Genomic DNA, 22,806 nt, shown 5'->3' with positions numbered 1-22,806 from the left:
ATTATATATATATATATATATATATATATATATATATATATATATATATATATATATATATATATATATATATATATATATATATATATATATATATATAATATGACATACATCCACCCACATACACTATTTTTTCGTTTTTATAGGTCGCCGCCTAGGCGCTAGGTGCTAGTCTACCGCCCGACTAGCGCCTAGCGCCTACTGCAACCATGATTGTAACAACACTAAAGTATAACAATTAACAACGAGTGGCCAAGGGAAAATTTGATAACGGGTGGCCAAGATAAATTTTTACTGTAAACCATGGTCTATGTAGCAGCGTGGACCATGAAGTATGTATCATTTTAATTACACTTTAGTTTCATTTGGCAATAGATATGTTTTTTAGTTTCATTATAGTAATGTTAAAGTATCATTTTAAGTCTACTATATAGTTTCATTTGATAATATACATTATTGCTTGAACTCTACTTTTTTTTGTTTCATTTTCCCCACACACTAGATTAATTATAGTAATGTTGAAGAATTATTTTAATTTTTAATTGCACTTCAGGTCATTTGACAATATATGTTATATTATGGTTTTGAATTTTAGTTTCATTTTCCGCACACACTGCTAGTTTCATTATACCAATATTAAAGTATCATTTTAATTATAGTACAGTTGCTTTTAACAATAATGTGCTCTGTGTTTTACTTTCATTTTCACAACACACTAGTTTCATTTCATTATAATAATAATAAAGTATCATTTTAATTTTACTACAGTTTTATTCAACGATCATGGTCCACACAGCAATGTGTGAACTATGACCCACTGAATAACAAATAGTGGCCAAGATCTCTTCTACTCAACAAGTACAACAACCTTTTTGGCTCACCGATCTGTTTGATACTTACTATATTGTAATCATAGTTTGGAACAAAACTTACTTGGGTGGAATCAACCGCTTGGAACGTGGGGGATGGGACCAAGCCAAGGGGGGTAGGACCACAAATTACTAATTTAGCCATGGGGTGGACGGATGAGGAGATGAAATTAGGTAAGAAAGCTCCAAGAAGTGAGGTGAGAAACCTTATCCAAAAAGGTCTGACGCATATGTAAATACACACATTTCCACTTGCAAACGTTTGGACCAATCCAAAAATCCAACTTAGGTAGGTATGAGTAACGTGGGCACTTGTTGGCCTTCTAGAACTAATCCTCCCTAACTCCATCTGCCCATATCTCCATCAATAATAATATATAACATTCTACAATCCTAACTAAATTAGTCAAACAATTAACGTGGTAATCATAATTATACGCTTTTAAATTTAATTTTATATGAAAGATGCTCATTGTTGACCTTCTTCGTTTGAACCACTTAGTTATAGACAATTTAGACTAGTTTACCTCTTTATAGTACTTTGCTGACTACAGTCACGAGGCAGGCTTCACTCAAGGCACTCATTCAGGTAAAGACAGTAAACTTTCTTGTAAATCAAAAAATAATATAATATATAGAAAATTATAGATATTTGTTTATTAACCTGAAGAATTTTTTTTATATGAAGTAAATGTAATCTTATATATCCTAACCCATTTAATATGTTCAAAACATTCTCTTTTATTTTAATAATAATAATAATAATAATAATAATAATAATAATAATAATAATAATAATAATAATAATAATAATAATAAGAGTATCAAAGTAAAAAAGTGTTTTAAAAAGCTCTGATTTAAAAGTTGACAAAAATATTACTAATATTGCAAGCTTATGTTTGGAAAAAATCTAGGGGCAATAAGATTGGGTTTTGGATTAGTCTATAAGTTGAGAAAAATACAAGGTTATATTATATCTTTTGGTTAACGTTTATGATGGAAAAAATGTATTTGTGTATTCAATATTGTGGTAAGTTATAACCAATTTGGTTGGTGTGAGTGGTTGTGCACTCCCTCCTTTAAGGGAAGTCGAGATTTAAAACACATCCTCTCATATGAAAAAATCAATCATGTTGGTCTAGCTTAGGCCACTTTAAACTATTTACATCTAATTTTAAGAATACAATTTATATTTTTAAAATTTTAATTATAATTAGAAAATCATAATTTTATTACATATTTTTGTAATTGTTAAAATATATATTATTTGTACATTTATAAAGTTAAAATTTATATTTTATAAACTAGAAACTTGCCATTTTAAGAATCAAAACTATTACGAATTACAAGTTTACCGGTTACAACGAATAAATTTAAACTAATATATAAAGATTTTTATAATTAATCTATAATTTGAGTGTAAGACTCTTAATAAAAGGTGTCGGATTTACCTTGCGCGTACTAGTATGTAATAGAAATTTACCAACATAAATAAAAAGTAACAATACAAAAGAGTTTGAGCCGGTCAGCTATGGGTAACCTAGGTTGGTTTACCTCCTTGTGGTCCTTTGTCGGCTACGGTCGCAGGGCGAGGAGAAAACCTCGTTAAAAGAACAATACAAAAGGGTTTTAAAAAAATAGAGATAAAAGTACCGTAGGCAAATTAAGGTCCGCACAACTGTGTAGACCACGGTTCCAATAATATCGTCGAATTTTATGAATTAAAATAATGTACTTTATATGCTCGAATAATGAAACTTCTGGGTAAGATAATACTTTATGAGTTAGAATAATGTATATTATGCTTTAGAATAATGTACGTTATGAGTTATAAAAATGTATATTGCAGTGTGTCGCGTGAAAAAAAATTGCGCCTGTTAACACTGAAAATTTAACAAATATAATTAGTTTTTATTAAATTTGAATATTAGATTTGAATATATATTTAGATAATATTGATATTATCTAATTTGTTAATTAGATAATATCAAAAGAGTTTGAATTTATCAAAACTCTTCTATCCTACTCCTATAAATAGTAACTTTTATTTCTATGTAAACATCCCGGGAAAATCATAATAAAAGCAGTAAAAGCCCCCCAAGCTCCTCCATGCCTATCATATTGATCCAAATCTCCAGTTGAAGATCAAGCCATTTGAACACCGGAGGCCCTTCAGAAGAACAAACATATAAGTTCTTCTTTGAAGATCAAGCCATTAGAGATCCGGGGGTCCTTCAATGGAGCGTCAAGACATCAATTGAAGAATCAGAGGATCATCCAGAGATATTGTACCCACACCCCATATTGATATATTACATGTAACATGAATTTTGAATCCCATATAGATATATTCAAAATTTCTTTGTTCACAAATTGGCACGCCAAGTGGGACAGCTCTGCCTCTCATCTCTTCATAGGCACCGATATGGGGGCAAACCCCATATGAAATTTGAAATGGAGGAAGTTAAATGATACTCCTTGGCACGAGTTAAAACGGCCTCATATCGATCAAGACTCCTTGGCACGAGTAGAAACGGCCTCATATCATGCCCCTTGGCACGAGTCAAAACGGCCATATATATTTAATTGTAGTGTCAAGACTTCCTTGCACTACATACTTTCGGTGGTATATGTTCTCAAGTGGCGTACAAGCAAGTCTCGAGGGGGCATTTGTTGACACTAAAAATTTGTTAATTTTGATTATTTTTTATATTAGTAATTTAAATAGATTTTGGATAATATTGATATTATCTAATTTGTTAAATTAGATAATATCAAAAGAGTTTGAATTTATCAAAACTCTTCTATCCTACAACTATAAATAGGGCCTTTCATTTCTATGTATTCATCATAGGAAAAATCATAGAAGCAGCTTCGAAGCTTATTTAGAGTCACAATAAAATGATCCTAAATATAAAAGCCCCATGATCCTAAATGTAAAAGCTCCTCCCTGGAAATCATGCCTATCATGTTGATCCAAACTTCTTGAAGATCAAGCCATTTGAAATCCGGAGGCCCTTTAGAAGAACAAGCATATAAGTTCTTCTCTGAAGATCAAGCCACTTGAAATCCGGAGGCCCTTCAATGGAGCGTTCAAGACATCAATTGAAGAATCAGAGGACCACATATCTAGAGCTTATACCTATACCCACATATTGATATATACATGAAACAGAATTTTGAATCCCATATAGATATATTCAAAATTTATTTGTTCACAGCGCCAAACAAAGTTATTTTTGAATCGTGGTCCACATAGTTGTGTGGACCATTATCCACGCAATAATTATAGGCATAGGCCGGTCCAATCCATCCTAGCCCACATTACAAGGAAAGTGGTTTGACATGACCTCATATATAAAATCGCATTGTGCTAACCTCTAGGTACAGTGGTGTGTGGGTCATGTCTAGCCCAACCCATGTGAGTTGGGCCGATACTTACCCAAGTGGGCCTAGCCCACATTGTCACCGCTTTAAACACTTATTAATATCTAGGTCATTTCAAAATAATAAGATCATCAAAGATGCTAGGTGCAACTTTAAACCATTTAAAGCAACATCATATCGTCACACACATTAAGACCAAGAAGAAGAAAATAATGACTACTCGCCATCCAATCTGCATATTTATTGACATTCTCATAAATATGATTACTCGAGTAAAATTAAACTATTCTCTATCAAGTTAGAATATCCAAAATGGCATGGCTTCAAAAGTGATTGGCTTATATCTCTACAATCATCCATATCTCATATTTCATTAATGGACAAGAGAGAATTATTTGTCTCTAAAATAAATACCCTTTCCATCATCTCTTTCAATAAAAATGGGACACGTGAAATATCACCCACAATTCAAATGCAAAGAGATACTTCTCTTTAATTAGTTTAACAAGAATCATCCTGCATTCAATTCTTTACGGGCTAGACTTGATAGATACCAAATGACAAATAATAATAATAATAATAATAATAATAATAATAATAATAATTACTATATTATTTTCTTTTTGGGAGAGGAAAATAATATAATTACTAAAACTTTTAATAAATAATTAATGACAACGACAACCATGAATGGAAGGGATCCAAACAACTTTGATATGAAATGACAAAGTTGAACTAATTAAAACACGTAATTAAGTACGTAACCTCTTCCTAAGTAGAAATGAAAAGGGCAGAAAACCTCCACCACCTTAACTTCCACAACAATAATCAGATTAAAAGGCACAATCGGTAGGTTGTTGATTTACACACATAATATTCATTTGACAATTTGATTAGTTTACGTGCGGAGGAATGCCAGTAATAGTAATATGAAAAGGAAAAAACAAAAGAAATAGAAAAAAGAAACATTGAAAGCAATAATATATATATATATATAGACCCACCAGAAATTAATAAAGTGATAAGATCGAGATATATATCTATATATATATATATATATATATATATATATATATATATATAGAGAGAGAGAGATATATATATATATATATATATATATATATATATATAGAGAGAGAGAGAGAGAGAGAGAGAGGCAGTTTCGTAGTTATGTTGCAATATCTTATATCTGCTATCATCACTTTGCTACCAACCTCCACCCACCTAAAAAGCCTTCCAATATATCCCTCTCTCCTTTAACTTCTATCATTGACTCTCGTGCAGTTGATTTAGGATTTCTTGTGTGTATGGGATTTAAGGTTTCATGTCTTTGGACTGTTATAACCTTGTGCAGTTGATTTAGGATTTCTTGTGTGTACAACATGCATTCTTCACATTCGAAAACCAATTATCATGATCAAGCTATTTGTATGCCAAAAGCTTTTACTAGTAGTGAAAACATAACTTTATTTCTTCATGCTTGTATAACAATCAGCACCACATTTTGATAGCATAATGCTAGACTCGACCCCTCCAAGTCACTACCCAACAAAATTTTTTAATTGAAATGCACTAGAAGATCATGTGCAACGAGGTGGACCAATAGAGTGATGTGGAAAAAATTAACTCGGTTATACGTATTTGTATGTTAAGTGTATAATATGGGCGCAACGACTCAGGTAAATGAGATGAAGGTAGGAGGTTCCCGAGCTCATAGGATTAGAGAGAGAATGAGCAAAAAGGCCATTTGCATAAGCGCTTGGCAGGGTATTTATAATAGAATTGAAGGGAACACATGCTGAGGAGCTGACATGTACGCCACGTGTCTCACATGCACTCGGTGGTCTCGGGGCGAAGGGATAGCGTCCACGTGTAGCGGGGTATTGAGCGATTAGCAATTGTCAGGCTTGGTTCAAGTTATTGTCAAGTTGTAGCGCTCGGGACCGAGGTCAGCTACCTCAGGTCGGGACCGAGCATATAGCAGTAAGAGGGTCGGTCTATAACCACTCAGGTCGGCAGAGGTTCCTCATAGCTCGGTTAGCCGGATCTAATCAGGTCCTTGGGGCGTAGAGTTCGACGTACTAAGATATATTTCCAATCAAAGATATTGGCTAGAATCGAACTCATGACATTCATTCTGGTACAAAAATCATGCTCCACATATTCAACCATTACTTTGGTGGCTTGCCAATGATTCTTGATCGACCAACTATATAGGAGAGATTGTACTCAAAAAAAAAAAAAAAAAAAAAAAAAACTATATAGGAGAGATACCTTTGAGTACTTTTTTTTTTTTTAAGAAATCAAAATCATAGATCACAACAACGTAAATAAATGATGAATACAAAAAAAAAAAAAAAAAATATTAAAGTTCCAGATAACATGACCAATCTGAGAATCCGCCATCCAGGCAAGCGAGTGAGCTACCTTTAATTTATTTGAGTACTTTAATCTTTCTCAATATAAAGTTTTGTTTTAGTATTGTAATTATCCTTTCTTTTTTCTTTTTTTCTTTTTTTTTTTTTTATCATTGTTGATTGATTGTATTATTTGGAAAGTATTAGTTGCTTTGTACTTATCATTTAATTTCATGGTTATGAGACAAACAAGAATAAATAAATATTGATCAGCCTCTATATAGTGGCATATTGCCTTGTTTAACACCAAGTCTTTGTTGAATTGAAGACTATATTATATCCAATTTTAAAACCATAATGCATATATCACGCCTAATTAATTTGTACATCAATGTACAGTTTATGGACTTGTGTCAACCAATGGGTGTAAGAATTAGCAACATTATACAATCCACATGCCATTCACACAGAAATTATGGGTCAAAGATAAGATGATGATTTCATTGACAAAGACCACATTTGCAATTAACATTAAAAGTTGGGTGTGATTTACATCACTAATTTAAATTAATATTTAAAAAACAATTGTTAATGATTCTGACACATGATGCTTTCTGTTTTGTAAGTGCTTAGGTGGATGTATTATCAGTCTCATGGTCTTTGTCTCAACATATCATTTAGTGTTATTTTAACGAATTAATTAATTAGTTTTTAAGTAATTGATTCTCTAAGTTAATTCCTTGGGATGTGAAATTGATAGCCATTATTTATTTTATTTTATGTAATATAATGGATTATTATATATCTTACTTTAACAATATCACTTTCAAGATTACGTTATTTAATTTGTTCATGAAAAAAAATTTTAAGCTATTATAGAAAGCAAGGCCGATTTTTTTTATTTGCGTGACTCTGGTAAATAAGTGTGGCCTTATCAAAGTATAAATAAATTTCAAATTGAAGAAAAATTGCAAAGAGAAAAATGCAAAAAATAAAGCTGAAACAAATTCAAACTTTATTTATTATGAACAAAATTCTAAACATAATGCAAACTACAAATATTTTATTTAATAAGTTTGTCTAAATATAACACAGGTAAAACATAACCCAGGGCTGTACTAGGGGCCCCTAAAATTTTGGGGCCCTGTGTTGTTGCCCATCTTGCACGCCTTAAAATCCGACCCTGATAGAAAGTGAAAATGCACTTCAAACTAAAGAAAATAATACAATTGAGTTTGAACTTAACGATTTATATTTTAATTCGTAAAAATTATTTATTTATTGTGAAATTATATTTCAAAAAAAAATACAGTCAAGTTTAAACTTAACAATTTATATTTTAACTCAAAAAATTATTTATTTATTAATGTTGGATTTCGGGTGCGTGACAATAGTTATTCCATGACCTGCCGGTCCACCTTATAAGGTGGATTCTATCCATTTACATATTGAACGTTTATAATTTGAATTGTGAACATTGAATATATAAATTGTGAAAATTTAGTAGTGAAAATTCAGTACATAAATTGTGTATTTTAGACGCAATGTAGACCAGGATCCACAGAATAATTTGCCGGTGCTTTTGTAATGTCTTAGTGGAAGATGATTTGTTATTTAGTCAAGGAGAATCCGACTTTAATTATAGTTTTATAAATATTTAGGTTTTATTATAATTTTTAAATTTTTATATTGAACCATAAGTGGACTGGTCAACCTATGTTGATCCTTTAACTTATAAAATCTTCATAATTTAGTGATTTTCTTATAATGCCAATAATATCAGATGCAACCATTATGATATACGCATTATGACATATACTATGATATCGATATTGACCCGGTAAAAAAAATATACATAATTATATTTGAAACAGTAAAATTGTACGTATTGAATGGTTAAATTATTTTTTTGAATACTATTGACTCTGTTACAATGTAGTATTTGTTCATAATTACTTTCTCAATCTACTGAAGTATAAAGAGTTAATATTGTCTCTATTGAGACTCGAATCCACTCCCTTCCATATGGGCGTGCAATCGGTTATCACTAGACCACTGGATTTAAATCCTTGCATTTATATATGTCAAACGTCGTCGTAAGGCAATACATGTGGCTAACGTTGTCGGCCTGCTAAAATCCACCGTCAAATTCCACGAACTAACGACCCAATTGGCATGCCGGAACCCACAGCCAGTTAAAGTAACGCATAATTTTCAAAATTATTTATTTATTTTATTCATTAAATTTTCTGTACTTTATTAGCATTTCATGGTTTTAGGCCATCTATATGAACGCAGTTTCATTCTCCAACAACCAAAACAAATTGTATTTTTATTACAGTGTGTGTAATACAAGAGACAGTCCACAGCCAAAATATTGGAATTATCTTCACCAATATACAGAGTTAAAATACGTAGAGTCAGATTTTTTGCTAACACGTTCTCAATTAAACTCGTAACACAAAATTTTTTAGTGCAATTTATTTTTCTTTTGTGATTTAGAGGCTATTATATAGAAATTATGTTTAGTTAATACACACTCTTGGATAATGGCGGGTTTCGCTCATTATCCAAAATATATACTTAATTAGACAAGGCATCGAGATTAGAATGATGATTATTACAACTTTGTTTAATTTGATGTATATATTATTTTAATTTATTGACGTGTTAATACAGACTTTAATTATATTGTTTAAATTGTGAACTATACAACTTTATTTGATATGTATATTAATTGAAACACTCCAAACATGCAATACAAAAACAATAGACTTTAACGGTCATCTTTATTAGTAAAGAACCAAAATCGTCACCTTATAAACACGAAAAATGCAACTTTCCTTGGAACATATCTGACTCCACGTCACGGAGAAATGAAGAGCAGCTAGTGGATGGCATATGATGGAACCTAACGAACCTAATCCAATCAACCAATAATTGTTTTTTTATAACCAAGGTTTTTTTAGCTTCACCGCACTATATCATGAATCTCGTGAATCTGTTCACATATTCATTAGGATATATGAGATAAATCGATTCAATCTAGCTTTGAGACTCAACACAAAATTGTACACTTTAATTTTGAGCACAAACAGCCCAACCTAATCCCAATGCAAACACTCAATGTTTGTGGTAAGAATCAAACTTCTACTAAACTGTACGGACATTTTGGCACATAAGGAGTATGTCCAACTCAAACTCTCAATGTTATTTCGTGGCAGGAATCAAATTCTGACCTTGTTGCTATAAGCAAGTCTTAAGTCAGCTACCCATCCAATAGACAAATATCACACTAATAATTATTTTATTTGGGTTTTTCTTTCCAGACTCAATACCAAAATGTACACCAAACTCAAATTCCCAATGTTCGTGGCAAGTCCAACCCAAACCCCCAATGTTTGGGGTCGAACCTCATCCTGCCACTAGAAACAAGTTTTAAGTGACGCTTCTCATGCAACCAATGTTTGTGGTGAGACCAACCCAAACACAATCCCAATATTCGTTGCAGGAATCAAACAACATCCAGTTGGGAAACAAGTGTCCTTTTCACCGTAATTCTTTCCTTCCAACCAAATACCCTATAAGTAAATTGCATTTTTAATTTCATCCACTAAACCAATACTAGAGACACCGATAATTGTTTTATTTGGGTTTTTCTTTCTAGACTCGATACCAAAATGTACAGCAAACTCAAATTCCCAATGTTTGTGGCAAGCCCAAACTCTCAATGTTTATGGCACGAATCAAACCTCATCTTGTCACTAGAAACAAGTTTTAAGTGACGTTTCTCATCCAATATTTGTGGTGAGCCCAACCAAAACACAAACTCAATATTCGTGGCAAGAATTAAACAACGAACATCCTGTTGGAAAACAAGTTTTAAGTTTTTTCTCCGTAATTTTTTCCTTCCAACCAGATACCCCGTAAGTAAATTGTACTTTTCATCCACTAAACCAATACTAGAGACACCAATAATGTTTCTATTTGGGTTTTCCTTTCCAGCAGAAAAGAAAAAACTGGAAAAGGCAGCAATGGGTGTAAAGATGGGCATGGCAGGCTGAGAACATGTGTTTGTTACCCCATCTACACACCACCAACACCAAGACGACTACACCCACACGCCATCCCCATATGCTCCGATCCAACGCAACGTGCCCACTCCCACCTGCCTAATTTCTTATTACTATATCTGTGTGCTATATATTTATTGTCCATGCACATGCATGCATGCACCCTCTTTGTGTTCCTTAATTGGCTTTTTCTTCACATCTACAATTAATACCCATTTACATGCATACCAAATTTTGAATCTGCACCTAAACTTGTCTTTTATGTTAGATCGATGTATGTATAATCTAGCTAATATGATTGTACATTAGAATTTCATGTTTCTATTGTATATTGTATATGTGGTACATTATTTTCAGTGGATCACGTGAGATAGTCTCATACAAATTACACGTAAAGGAACAAAGTTATGAAGGGGCGAGGCCGGTCCTATCATTTTATAATCCCGCCCAGGGCAAAATAAAACCCAAGGGCCCTTAATATATGAAGTTAAAAATTGCATGGGTTAATTGAAAATAATTGAATGATAATTTTGAATTTTTGTAAACATATAATTTTGTTATTAAAAAAAACATTTAGAATAGCGTTGGAGTAGTGTCCATTAAAACTTTGGGCCCCAATATGAAGTGTAATTATACATTAATTCAATGTTTGCTAATATATATCTATTAACTATATCAAATAGTTATAATTGTTAAGTAGATTTAAAATTAATAAATAATTTTTAAGTTATTGATTCAAATCTTTGTATATACAAGCATTTTTTTAACTTCATCAAAAAAAAAAAAAAAAAAAAAAAAAAACTAGGGGGCCCCTCATACCATTGGGCCCAGAGCGGTGCTCATCTCGCCTGCCCTCTATTACATTGAGCTTAGGAACAGTTGTATTCATTTAGTATAAATATTAGACAATATGACAGGTAAGGGACACTCTAAATCTTGTACTCGAAAACTCTTAGCAAGATGTAATTCTAAAACCATGCTTGGTTGTATCAGATAATGGAAAGAAAATGTTCCCATAATACCTTATCCATCACAATTTTCGCCCTGATTCAAGTTTTTTAGATATAAGTATTGTAAATTGACCGAAACTGTGATCCACAAAGAGTCTCCTTATTCTATTGGCGGCAGTGTTAAAAATTGAATAGAAAGATGAAAAGGAAATTGTGGTGCAACGTAATTGTCAACCTGAGCGAAATTGTGGAACCACGTACTACGTAAATATTTTATATATTCTCTTTATTTAATTTTTTTTTCTCTCTCTTCTTCAGTAGTTTTCTATGACAAGAAAAATTCACAATTACTATCTAAATATATGTACACGGATAAACTCCACTTTTACATAATACATGTTTGACTGAGAGGTATTAACAAGGATACCCTTTTGGGGCATCTTTTGTCTTATCTTGATGATGAGAGAATCTCGCAGTCATTATCGAAGTGTGTGCACAAATTAAACCTTAATTATAACCTTGTGGCTCTAATGGACAAATAATTAAATTAGTCTAGTCTGTCCATAGCTGAACGGCTCAAACTAAGAAAATTAATAAATTGCTCCCATGAGAGTCAACTTATAACGTAACTTTATAGGGTTAAGGGTTAACCGTCTCACCAACTTTTCTATTATTTTTGTCTCATCTTTTTGTCTTATTGTACATTAGGTTGGTTATATATATAGGTATTCGTTATCATCGTAAGATTTATAAGAAGATCTGTACGTCTTAATCGCTCTCACTTTTCCTCCTACTTTATGCTGACTTTTTTTCACCATTTGTACATACAGAAAGCCAAATGAATTAGACATGTGTGTGAAGTGTTTGAACTCTGCACACTGATTTTTTGGTCACAAAAATAAAGAAAAAAAAACAATATTTTTGAGACTTTAGAGGGCATTTTCCATAGAATTTGTATTTATTCCATAGACTTTGCCTGTTCAACAAACAATATAATGTGAGTAACATGCATTCATGAGACTCAGATTTATAGAATTTCTATTTAAAAAATACATTTAAATTTTACTTTATTGCGTTGAATATAATCTTAGGGTCGGTTTCCTTCAATTATCTGATTTTTCAAATTCATTTTAAGAATTATAAATACTAATTTGGATTAGAAAATGTTGGAATTTTAGCATAAAATGGCATAGAAATTGAAAGTAACTATTTTGTAGTACAAATATATGTGAGGTCCACTTCTGATTTAAGTCAGGTGAAAGTGGATTCGGGTTCTTCGTAGTGAGACGAAGAAATTGATATATTGTATGTTCAAAACGGATAATGGGTAAATGAGAAATTAATTCTCAAATTAAAGTAGACCCATTTGAGTTGGAAATGAAGGTAGAAAGACTTTGCAAAATCGCTTGTCTCGCATTGGTTTGGGAAGTAGGTTTGCACCACTATATATACAAGAGCTTTTTAGAAACATGTTGAATTGTATAACATAGAGACTCTCTATTGCGCACAAGGGTGGTTGGCCTTGCGGGCTATAGTTACCATTCGAAGGGTTGACTACTATCCGTTGGTACTATATATATCGATTTATTCACCACCTATTGATTAAATATCGATGGTGGTAAACAGAGTTCAGCCATTCCTTTGATCCACTTCTTCAAGTTGTCTAACTTGTTCTCCAATCTCTAAAAAAAAATGGAGAACATTTCTCCGATTATTTTCAGAAAATATATCGTTTTTATAATTACTGAACACATTTTTCATGATAAGCCCCTAAGTCCCTAACTATTACGTCAAAAACTGTATCTAGTAGCGAATGTGTAACTTCATTTCTTTATACTTCTATATATAACAGTTAACGCTACGCTTCAATAATAAGATACTGAGCCCAACACTTCAAGCCGTCACCCAACAACACTTTTTAGATTTGGAGTATATTATTAAAAAATGGAAAAAAAAGTATATGTTGACAAAACATTATATTGAAGCAAAGGGCTTGAAGGTAGCTAGGTAGGATAGGGTAGGCTAGGTAGGATGATCATGTAATCCAACTAGGCATTTCTTGGAAAAAGAGGTGATGTTTGGCTGGCCTAAATTCTCCTATATTTATTCCCATTAATGTTGGAATCCAATTCCACACTACATTAGCACATGACTCCACCCACCCACCTACCTTTAACTAACCAACTGTTTTCTTTTCTTTTCATTTCATTTTCTTCTCATCTCTTCCACTAATTATTTTATTAGTGATTTGGTTACCTACCCTCCAAACATGTCACATGATGTCTTTCTATTCTTTTACCTCATCACACTATCAAACACCAATCATAGAGTTTGGTTTTGCGTTCCCAATTCCTTTGTTCCATCGGATTTCTCATTTCTATATATTTAACTAATCCAAACTGCGTATACTATATCTCATCCTACCATACTATATTTAATTTCTTCTGAAATTAGATGTTGTTTATAGGTCGAGGGAAATCCGCCATTCTTTCTGGAAACTTTGGACCGACGAGCCGGACAAGTTTGAACATTTTTATAGAAATTAAAAAAAAAATTAAAAATATACATAGAAATATAATTCAGTCATTGAAACTGAAAACAATGTAACTAATCTCTTAAACAAATTAAAATCATGCGTCATACCCAAATAGCATGTTCTCATAATTAAATTGTAAGTGACCAGATTATGTGACTTTTTCTTAAAGCTTCTTATATTATTTTTTAACAAATTAATTAATGGTCCATGTTAGCACATTTATCTTTATTATTAATAAAATTGGTGTTTAAAATAATATTTTAATTTCTAAAAAATTGATGATCAAAGAAAATTTTTATTCTTAACAAATTGTTATGAAACTTTTATATATAACAATGGAACTTCGCCAGAAATTTATCTAAAAAAGAATGAAGCTCCGTCTTTAACTAGGAGACGGAGTTCTGCCTCCCATATTTGTGAGACGAGCTCCATCGATCTTTGATGTCTCTTAGATCAAAGAAAAAGTTCTAGTGATTTTTTGTTTTTTGTTTTTTGTTTTTTTTTTTTAAGTCGATGACGGTAATGGTGCTTTTATGGACAATTGTTTAAAAATTTGCCAAAAAAAATTGCGAGTGTAAAGTTAAAGTATATCAGTTGAAAACCATGTCCCAGGTGAGAATGTGTGGACAAATCCAAACCATTGATCTAGTAGATATAATAGTTCAAAATAAACAAACTTTGTAATATTTATGAAAAGACCATGCTCATTTTAAAAATTTATAATATTTATGAAAATGACCTTGCTCATTTTTTTACTTCAATTCCCATCCATCAGATCTTGCCGATCAATGGTTTGGATTTGTCCACACATTCTCACATGGGGAATGATTCTCATATGATTAGGATTATATATATAATTATTTTTTAAAATGTCACGTAAGTATGATAATCTACAAGTAATTGGTAGAACGGGCGTAATTTCACAATTTTATGCTTGTTCAAACAAAGAAATTACACCCTTTTTTTTTTTCTAATTTAGTAACCTAATTGTATTTTTTATGTGTAGATTAGTGGCCTAATTGACTTTTTTTTCATTTTTATATTATGAATTTGAAAATTTTCCCAAATCGTTTACAATTCAATCTTCTATGTTAATTTTGATTTGGTATTGTTAAAAATATTTTGAAAAGTAAATGAAAGAAAAAGTAAAATTCATAATTGGATAGCAAATAAGATAGATACAATGATATCCGAGAGATTATTTGTAGGTGTATTAAGTAAATATTTTTTAAAAGAAAATATTAACCTGGCTGGGATTTGAATTCATGAGTGCTATTAATAATATTTACATTTACAATAATTCAAATATGATAAACATTTCTTGCATGGTAATCATTATGCATAATCATCAAAAGTCATGATGAGTTTAACGCATATAGGTGTAATGAATATTTTATATTGTTTTTGTCATATTTGAGAGAAATGAAGATTAAGGTTCTATTTGTCAGACCTAACAGAAATTTAACTATAGAAATTTAAAAAAAAAAATGGTGGAGAAATATATAATGCAAAAAAAACAGATTTTAGAAAACAAATGTTAGGCCATGATCTTGTGGCCTAGTGGTATGGAGTGACTCTTCCATATAGGAGATCAGTAGATTAAAAAAGTAGTTATGAACGTATACTATATTGTAACAGAGTCAGTAGTATAAAAAAAACATAAACAAAGAATGTAAAATTGAGAAATGACAAATTAAAAATTGATGTAAAAGCAACCAAAAATTTTAAAGTTTAAAAAATTTATGTATATATTATTTTGAGCACTTTTATAGTTTTGTTACGTTATATATTAATTTATTTTTATTAATTAACTTATATTTATATATATATATATATATATATATATATATATATATATATATTGAGTATGAACACTTTTGTTATTTAGCTATATATTATATATATTCTCTTAGTTTGTACTTTAGTCGGTCAGTCCTCAACTAATCAGATATTTGAATATAAATTTTTATGTAATCACATAACCCAATTAAACAGTATAATACATTCTTATTTTATTATTTCTCTATTATATATATTCTGTAATCCTATTCTTTTTCGCTCTATTTTTATTCTTTGAACCAATCTGCATTTTAACTAACGACTACAAGATATTTGGGTATGTATACACTTTATAATTATGAAAAATATCTGGTTTGTTTGTGCCCCAAGCATGCAAGTTGATGAAGGGGTTCGTGGGTACCATTGTTACCATTCCATTCCAAAACATATTATAGCATTGAATTCAACTTTTTGCAAATTCAACTATCATATTTTGACTTTGATTTTGGTTGTTGAACTTACAGAGTGAAAGATAAGCAAAATTCGGCACAAAATGGCACCTTTAATTTGAAAACCTTTAGTACAAAAGTAATAAGAATCCACAATATAATCTACATAAGAATGGGGTTTATTCGTGCACACTCTTAAATAGTGATTTATCACAAAGAATATATGTAATTTCATCTAAAATTCAGGCAGGTAAATCGTTGGATATACCTCAGTGATACAGAATTTGGGTATGAGATCCTCCCTTATTGAGAATTTGATCGAACCCGGGTAAATCACTGGATATGCCTCAGTAATTACTGAATATATATTGCCATTACATTCATGCTTTTGACCACTGAGTTATGTCCCTGAGAGCTTTGAACCATATGTGTGTGTATGTAAATTGTTTTAAAACATTCAAATATAATAAACTTTTAAAAATAATCAAGTTTTAATATAAATTGTTAAAATTTAATAGTCATGTTAATATTCCATTTTGTTTTTATCGCAATAGCTTGGAATAGTCGTTAAGCGGATTGTAATGTCAATGTGAGATTAGTGTACCTTCGAGTAAGAGTCAAACTATGCGGATCTAACTCGATCTTAATCCAAATTAGCCTTACACTTTTACAGTCGTGAATATACCATTATTAATTATATGCTAATGAGATTGAACAATTTAAAGAAGAGTTAATATATAATTCTATTTTGTTGGCAACTTATAAAGGACACTTTATTATTAATAAAAATTAAATAGTTTATATATTAAATAATTAAAATTACTGGATCTCGATAGAGATCTAACGAACTAATCTCAAAGTCATATTATGTTTCTTGTAAAATGAAGAAAGAAGTAGATGTCTCTTACATACAAAAAATGGTTATTTAGTCAAAAATAGAAATTCCATATGCTAGTGGCCAAAAATTCCTCCAGATTAGATATGTTTGGGGTCAAAAGATGTCAGGATATGATTTTGCGGTATATAGCTGTAACAGTGCCAATATATTCCACATCTCCATGTGATCCAAAAATACAGTAATCAATAAATAAATAATAATAATAATAATAATAATAATAATAATAAAAAAGTGACGAGTTCTATTATTGCTATTGAACTCCATGTTTTCTTACATAATTTTTTTTATTGCAGTTTACTTATCTTGTGTAGTTTACAATTGTTTACAATTTTATTTCACAGTAGTGAGTTTATCCCGTACTCATGCAATCTTAAATAGTAACTGTGAGTTACTCTCGTCATCCAAATAATAATAATAATAATAATACTACTACTAATAATAATAATAATAATAATAATAATAATAATAATAATTGTATTGCATTTTACTTCTTGCTCTCTGATAATGGATTAATTAGTGTTTTTTAAATGTGACACTTTTTTTCTGGTCTTTTTCTTTTTCTTTCTCTTTCTCTTTCACGTGGCGTATGTGTTACGTGATAAATGTATATATTTTTGAGAGTACTATTTTAAAGGAGAAATAACACTTTTCATTTGTGAATTATAGGAAAATAGCACTTTTCGTCCCCTAATTATTTGTAAAGTGATTTTTTAACCCAACTGTAATAGAACTCAAATGCGGAAAAAATCACTTCGCACAAATTGAGCAACAAAAAGTGACAATAAATATAATTGAGGATCAAAAAGTGTTATTTTCATATAATTTAATGATGAAAAGTATCATTTTATCCCCCTTTTTTCCCTATTTCAACAGCATAAATTTCGAGAAAACAAATGGAGCAAAGTGAAAGAAGCGAAATTAATCATGACCGTTGGCGTATCACATTGTTCTCTTGTGATTGACATGGAATTGTCTTTCACCCTACTAACATAAATTACGTGACCAAAGTATATATTTTTTGGAACACCGGTAATATTTTTTAATAATAATCCATAAAAAGAAGGGAGAAAAAGTGAAATTAATCAGGGCTGTTGACTCTTGTGATTAAAAGGGATCCGTGTGCTCTTTGCACACGGAATTAATCTGGAAAATAAAAATAAAAATTTAATTAGTAAGTGGCCCTAACTGAAATCTTAGAGTCAAAATTACTTTAAACAGACAATATAAGTACAGGGGCCTCACATGATTGAATTTTCATAGCCACAATCAATAAGGCCACATGAACTGAATTGACAGGTAGGTTTTAGTACCCACAAAACATGCCTACCTTCTACACTTGTATTAAATAGGATTCCATGACTTTTTAACTCCTCATCTCCATAGAGGTTGTGTCAAGTACTCAATTGGATAGTCAGGTTGGTATCTGAATCTCTTATATAAATAAACGTTTAAGTGCGTGCATCATTTTTATGCAATTCTAAATTATGTTGTTGATTTTATTAGGTAAGGTTGGTGTTGTTGGTAGATTCGATTGATAGTGGACTGGTATTTCTTTAATGGTACCATTCAGTTACGTTTGAAGAATTAATAGATAGACGGTTTTTCTAAAAATTAGAGTGCATTTATTAATAGAAGAGAAACTTCATTTAGATAAGAGAAATGAAAAATGAGAGAAAAGAAAATAGAGTATAAAGTCTTCATTTCTATAGTTTTTTTATTTCAAAAAAAATTATCTAATTAATAAACGCATTCTAAATATTGCTCCAACTACCATCGTCATGTGTTCTTTACTATGAGATAAAAGATATAGAAAAATAAAAAGTGAACCGTCTACATACTATCACTAATATTGCGTTACAATGACCCTGTTTAGCGATTAGCGATTAGCGATTATCCAATTGTGTTAGCGGTTTTGACTGGCGGATGATTTTAGTAGTTTATAAATAGATGTTTAGTAAATTGGAGGATTTGGAGCATAAGACTCCCTTAAAAGTAAGCCTTACGGCTCATGCTCACTTTGGGAGTTGCATTACGGTAAACAAAATCATTTTTTGGCAAACCGCCAATGCCAAAAGCTGCAAATTGCAGTGTTTGTGAAGTTTTTAACGTTTTTTATTTTGTCAAACCGTTAAAGGGATCAAATTCGCCAAAGCTTTATCAAAACGTCATTATCAAACAAGTTCAATATCAAAAACATAAAAATATTTTTAAAAAAAAGTATATGTAGTGTAATTGGAAATAGAATATGGAATCTCAAATCTTCATTTGATTTATGAGAAAGTCCGCGGCTATTACCTGAAAGTGCCCAATAATTGAAGCATTCTTTGTGACCTTAACCAACAAAGGACGACATGAAGGTAAACCAGTCTAACATGCTCATAACTAACAGATTCAAACCAAGAAGAGCTGAACTTGTAATAATCTTATGATTATCCACTTAATTGTTTAACCAACTTAGTTGGGGAGCCCCGAACTTCAAATCTTCTAATTAGCACTTGACAAGCCTGATCTACCGTTATATTTAGAAAAATACTATGGCTCTGTTTGGTAAATAATCAGCCTATCAGTCAATTTTGGCTTATTTGACCACTATTAGTTGTTTGGTTAATAAGCTTTTTGTAACTTCAAAATGCTAAAATTCAAAAGGCTACTCAAAGCAGCCTTTTTAATTGGCTTTTTGAGAAAAGAAATTATACCAAACAGCTATTAGTTAACAGCTAATTTATCAAACAACTTTCTACACTCAGCTAATATTATCAACAAATCATACCTTCTAACCTAAACAGCCAACCCAGTCAGCCAACAACCATTTACCAAACAGGGCCTACTACTTCCAAATTCTACTATCAACTTTTACTTAATCTCTCAAAATTTTGACGTTGACCTTTTCTTTTAGACTCACATGATGAAAATAACTTATCATCTTTTGTCACATTAAAAAAATAAAAGTAAGAAAATAGAGATAGGTCAATATATTAGAACTCTTAATTATATTTAACCTCGTACCAACATCAATGCATTACACTGTTGAAAACCGAACAAAATATTGTAGGCATCGACTTCCAAGGTAACTCCCTCCATTTGTCCCATTTAGGAAGCTGTATTATGCATATTAACTATTACTCCGTATTAATTACCACAATAAATACACAAATACTAGTTAACATATATTTTTAAAGTATTCTAATTCAACATATAAAATTACAGATACCATAATTCAAAAATAAAAATGCTAAAGCCAAAAAAAAAAAAACAATAAACACACAATTACTTGTGAACAGGCGATTAACCTTCTTGGTTTGATATATGCTAGCTTTAGACAACTTAAGTTGGTTATTTATCTGTGGTCCTTTGCTCACTAGAGTTATAAAGTCTGTTTCACCCAAACATACTTTTGAGTAATGACTAAGAGTTTTCCCATTAAAAAAAATCTAATATAGTTTATATAAGAAGTCACAATTACCGTAATTCAGAAATAAAAAATACCAAAGGGAAAAAAAATGAAACATATATTAAAGAACTTTTGATTCAATAATCTATACCAAAATTTAGAATTAAAAATAGTGAAACAAAAATATAAAACAGAAAAATTGATAGATCTGAAACACAATACTGACTGTATTACATAGTACCAGAAAAACTTTCTATACGTTAAACAAAACATGAATAAATATGTCTTTACATTGTTTTTAATTAAGGTGGGTTTCAACCTAAGTTTGAGATATTTGTTACAAAGATAATACATTAGGATTGAGGTGATGATTACATTTGGGAAATGAAAGCAAAATACATTAATTAATATACCTAAAAAATCTCTAAGAAAAAGAAAAAAATCTCTAAGGAAACCATTTGTAAGAGTTATGGCATTTGGTACACAACTTGCCACTCGGGGACCACCCCAGTTGCCAACACAAGCACACCGTTTGCGTCATCGCATACCCCACGGCGGCGGCCGACGGCGGCTCTTGCGGCGGCGCAACCGACTCGGCGGTGTTGGAAGAGGACGGCGTCTCCGCCGCCGTCGATAGCCCTATGGATAAACCAAGATTCAGCGCCGTTTGATCGTCCTTTTGTTGTTGATGAGATTGAGATTCCTCCGTTGTCGTGCCGCTGTTGCATTTAGTGTCTTCCTGCGATAAACTCAATGTAGCTTTCTCGTTCGATGATTTCGCCGGCGCCGCCGCGTTTCTGAAGTCCAGGCAGATATCCTTCGCCGCGGAACCGCCGCCACCGCCGCCTGCGGCGGCGGCGGCGTTAATCGGCCGGTGGGTTTGTGGGTCGAGGCCGCGGCTGAGAAGCTTGCGCTTAATGTGAGTGTTCCAGTAATTCTTGATTTCATTATCGGTTCTTCCGGGCAATCTTGCAGCTATCAATGACCATCTGAAAAAAAAAAACACAAGATTCAAACATAATTTTAGCAGAATTTAAGAAATTAATCATAATTCTATATATTTTGATGGAATCTTTATTGGGGGGAATTTGAGAAATCAACAATAATTCTATATATTTTGATGGGATCTTTATTGGGGGCCGATAGAAAGAAAAACACTAAACAGAACAGTAGAGAGACAGAGGACTAGAGCAGAGCACAAAATTCAAAACTTTTGAAACTGCCATCCACCAATAAACTAATGGATTTGTTATTTCTTGATTTTAACCACTTTGTTTCTGGAACATATGTGTTTCTAGATCCTTTTAAGTGGTCCCAAATTTCAAGATTTTTTGACTTTTATACACAAAAACATATTTCTTCAATTCTTCTCCTCCCAAAATTCCCAGAAACCCTTTTTTTTAATAAGAAAAGAGAAAAAGATCATACTTGTTCCCCAGAAGACTATGCAGCTTGATGATAAGATCATCTTCTTCTTCTGTAAAATTCCCTCTTTTCAGGTCTGGCCTCAGGTAGTTTATCCACCTCAATCTGCAACTCTTCCCACATCTAAGCAATCCTAAACATCCCATAAACAAAAAAGGTCAATTATAGCGGGAGATCAACACTGTTTCCGCTTCCAGATTAGGTTTCTCGTAGATTTTATTCAGTATTGTTAGATTTATTGTAACAATATAATCAAGAAATGAAGCCAGAAGAGATGAGAGTAAAATTAAACCTGCGGCTTTAGGGAGGGATCGCCAGCAACCTTCGCCATGGGAGCGGATGTAGTTGATGAGGCGTTGGTCTTCTTCTTTGGTCCAGGCGCCTTTGTTGGTGTGAGCTTTCTCACAGCAAGGAGAACGTCCCATGATGTTTTGTTTTTTTTTTTTTTTTTTCTTGTATGTTGTGTTTTTTTTTTCCTGGGAGGAGTTGGATAAGCAGTTCTGGAAATCCTTTCTTCTCTCTTCTTGATAAGACTGACACTGATGTATATATGTGATGAAGGAGGGAGAGGGAGATAGGGGGTGGATGTAAAGAAGAGTGGGAATATATATATACATATATGTATGTATATATATATATATATATATATATACAGAAAAATATATGTGTATGTTATGGAGGTGGGGGCCATT

At 31.6% G+C, this 22,806-nt stretch overlaps 1 protein-coding gene across 1 annotated transcript; it reads right to left on the bottom strand.

The window, feature by feature from the left end:
* Window positions 1-20,911: 20,911 nt before the first annotated feature.
* LOC116020957 (transcription repressor MYB6-like) lies at window positions 20,912-22,711 on the bottom strand. The gene is made up of 3 exons (XM_031261536.1): window positions 22,407-22,711; window positions 22,118-22,247; window positions 20,912-21,678 (listed from the first exon to the last, which is right to left on the bottom strand). The coding sequence occupies exons 1-3, from the start codon at window positions 22,537-22,539 to the stop codon at window positions 21,135-21,137; spliced, it is 807 nt and encodes a 268-aa protein (XP_031117396.1). The 5' UTR covers window positions 22,540-22,711; the 3' UTR covers window positions 20,912-21,134.
* Between the last annotated feature and the right edge of the window lie 95 nt (window positions 22,712-22,806).

Source organism: Ipomoea triloba, chromosome 5 (assembly GCF_003576645.1).
Source record: "Ipomoea triloba cultivar NCNSP0323 chromosome 5, ASM357664v1".
NCBI classification, from domain to species: Eukaryota; Viridiplantae; Streptophyta; class Magnoliopsida; order Solanales; family Convolvulaceae; genus Ipomoea; species Ipomoea triloba.
Note: the sequence above shows the minus strand (reverse complement) of the source record. Positions and strands in the feature narration are given on the sequence as shown.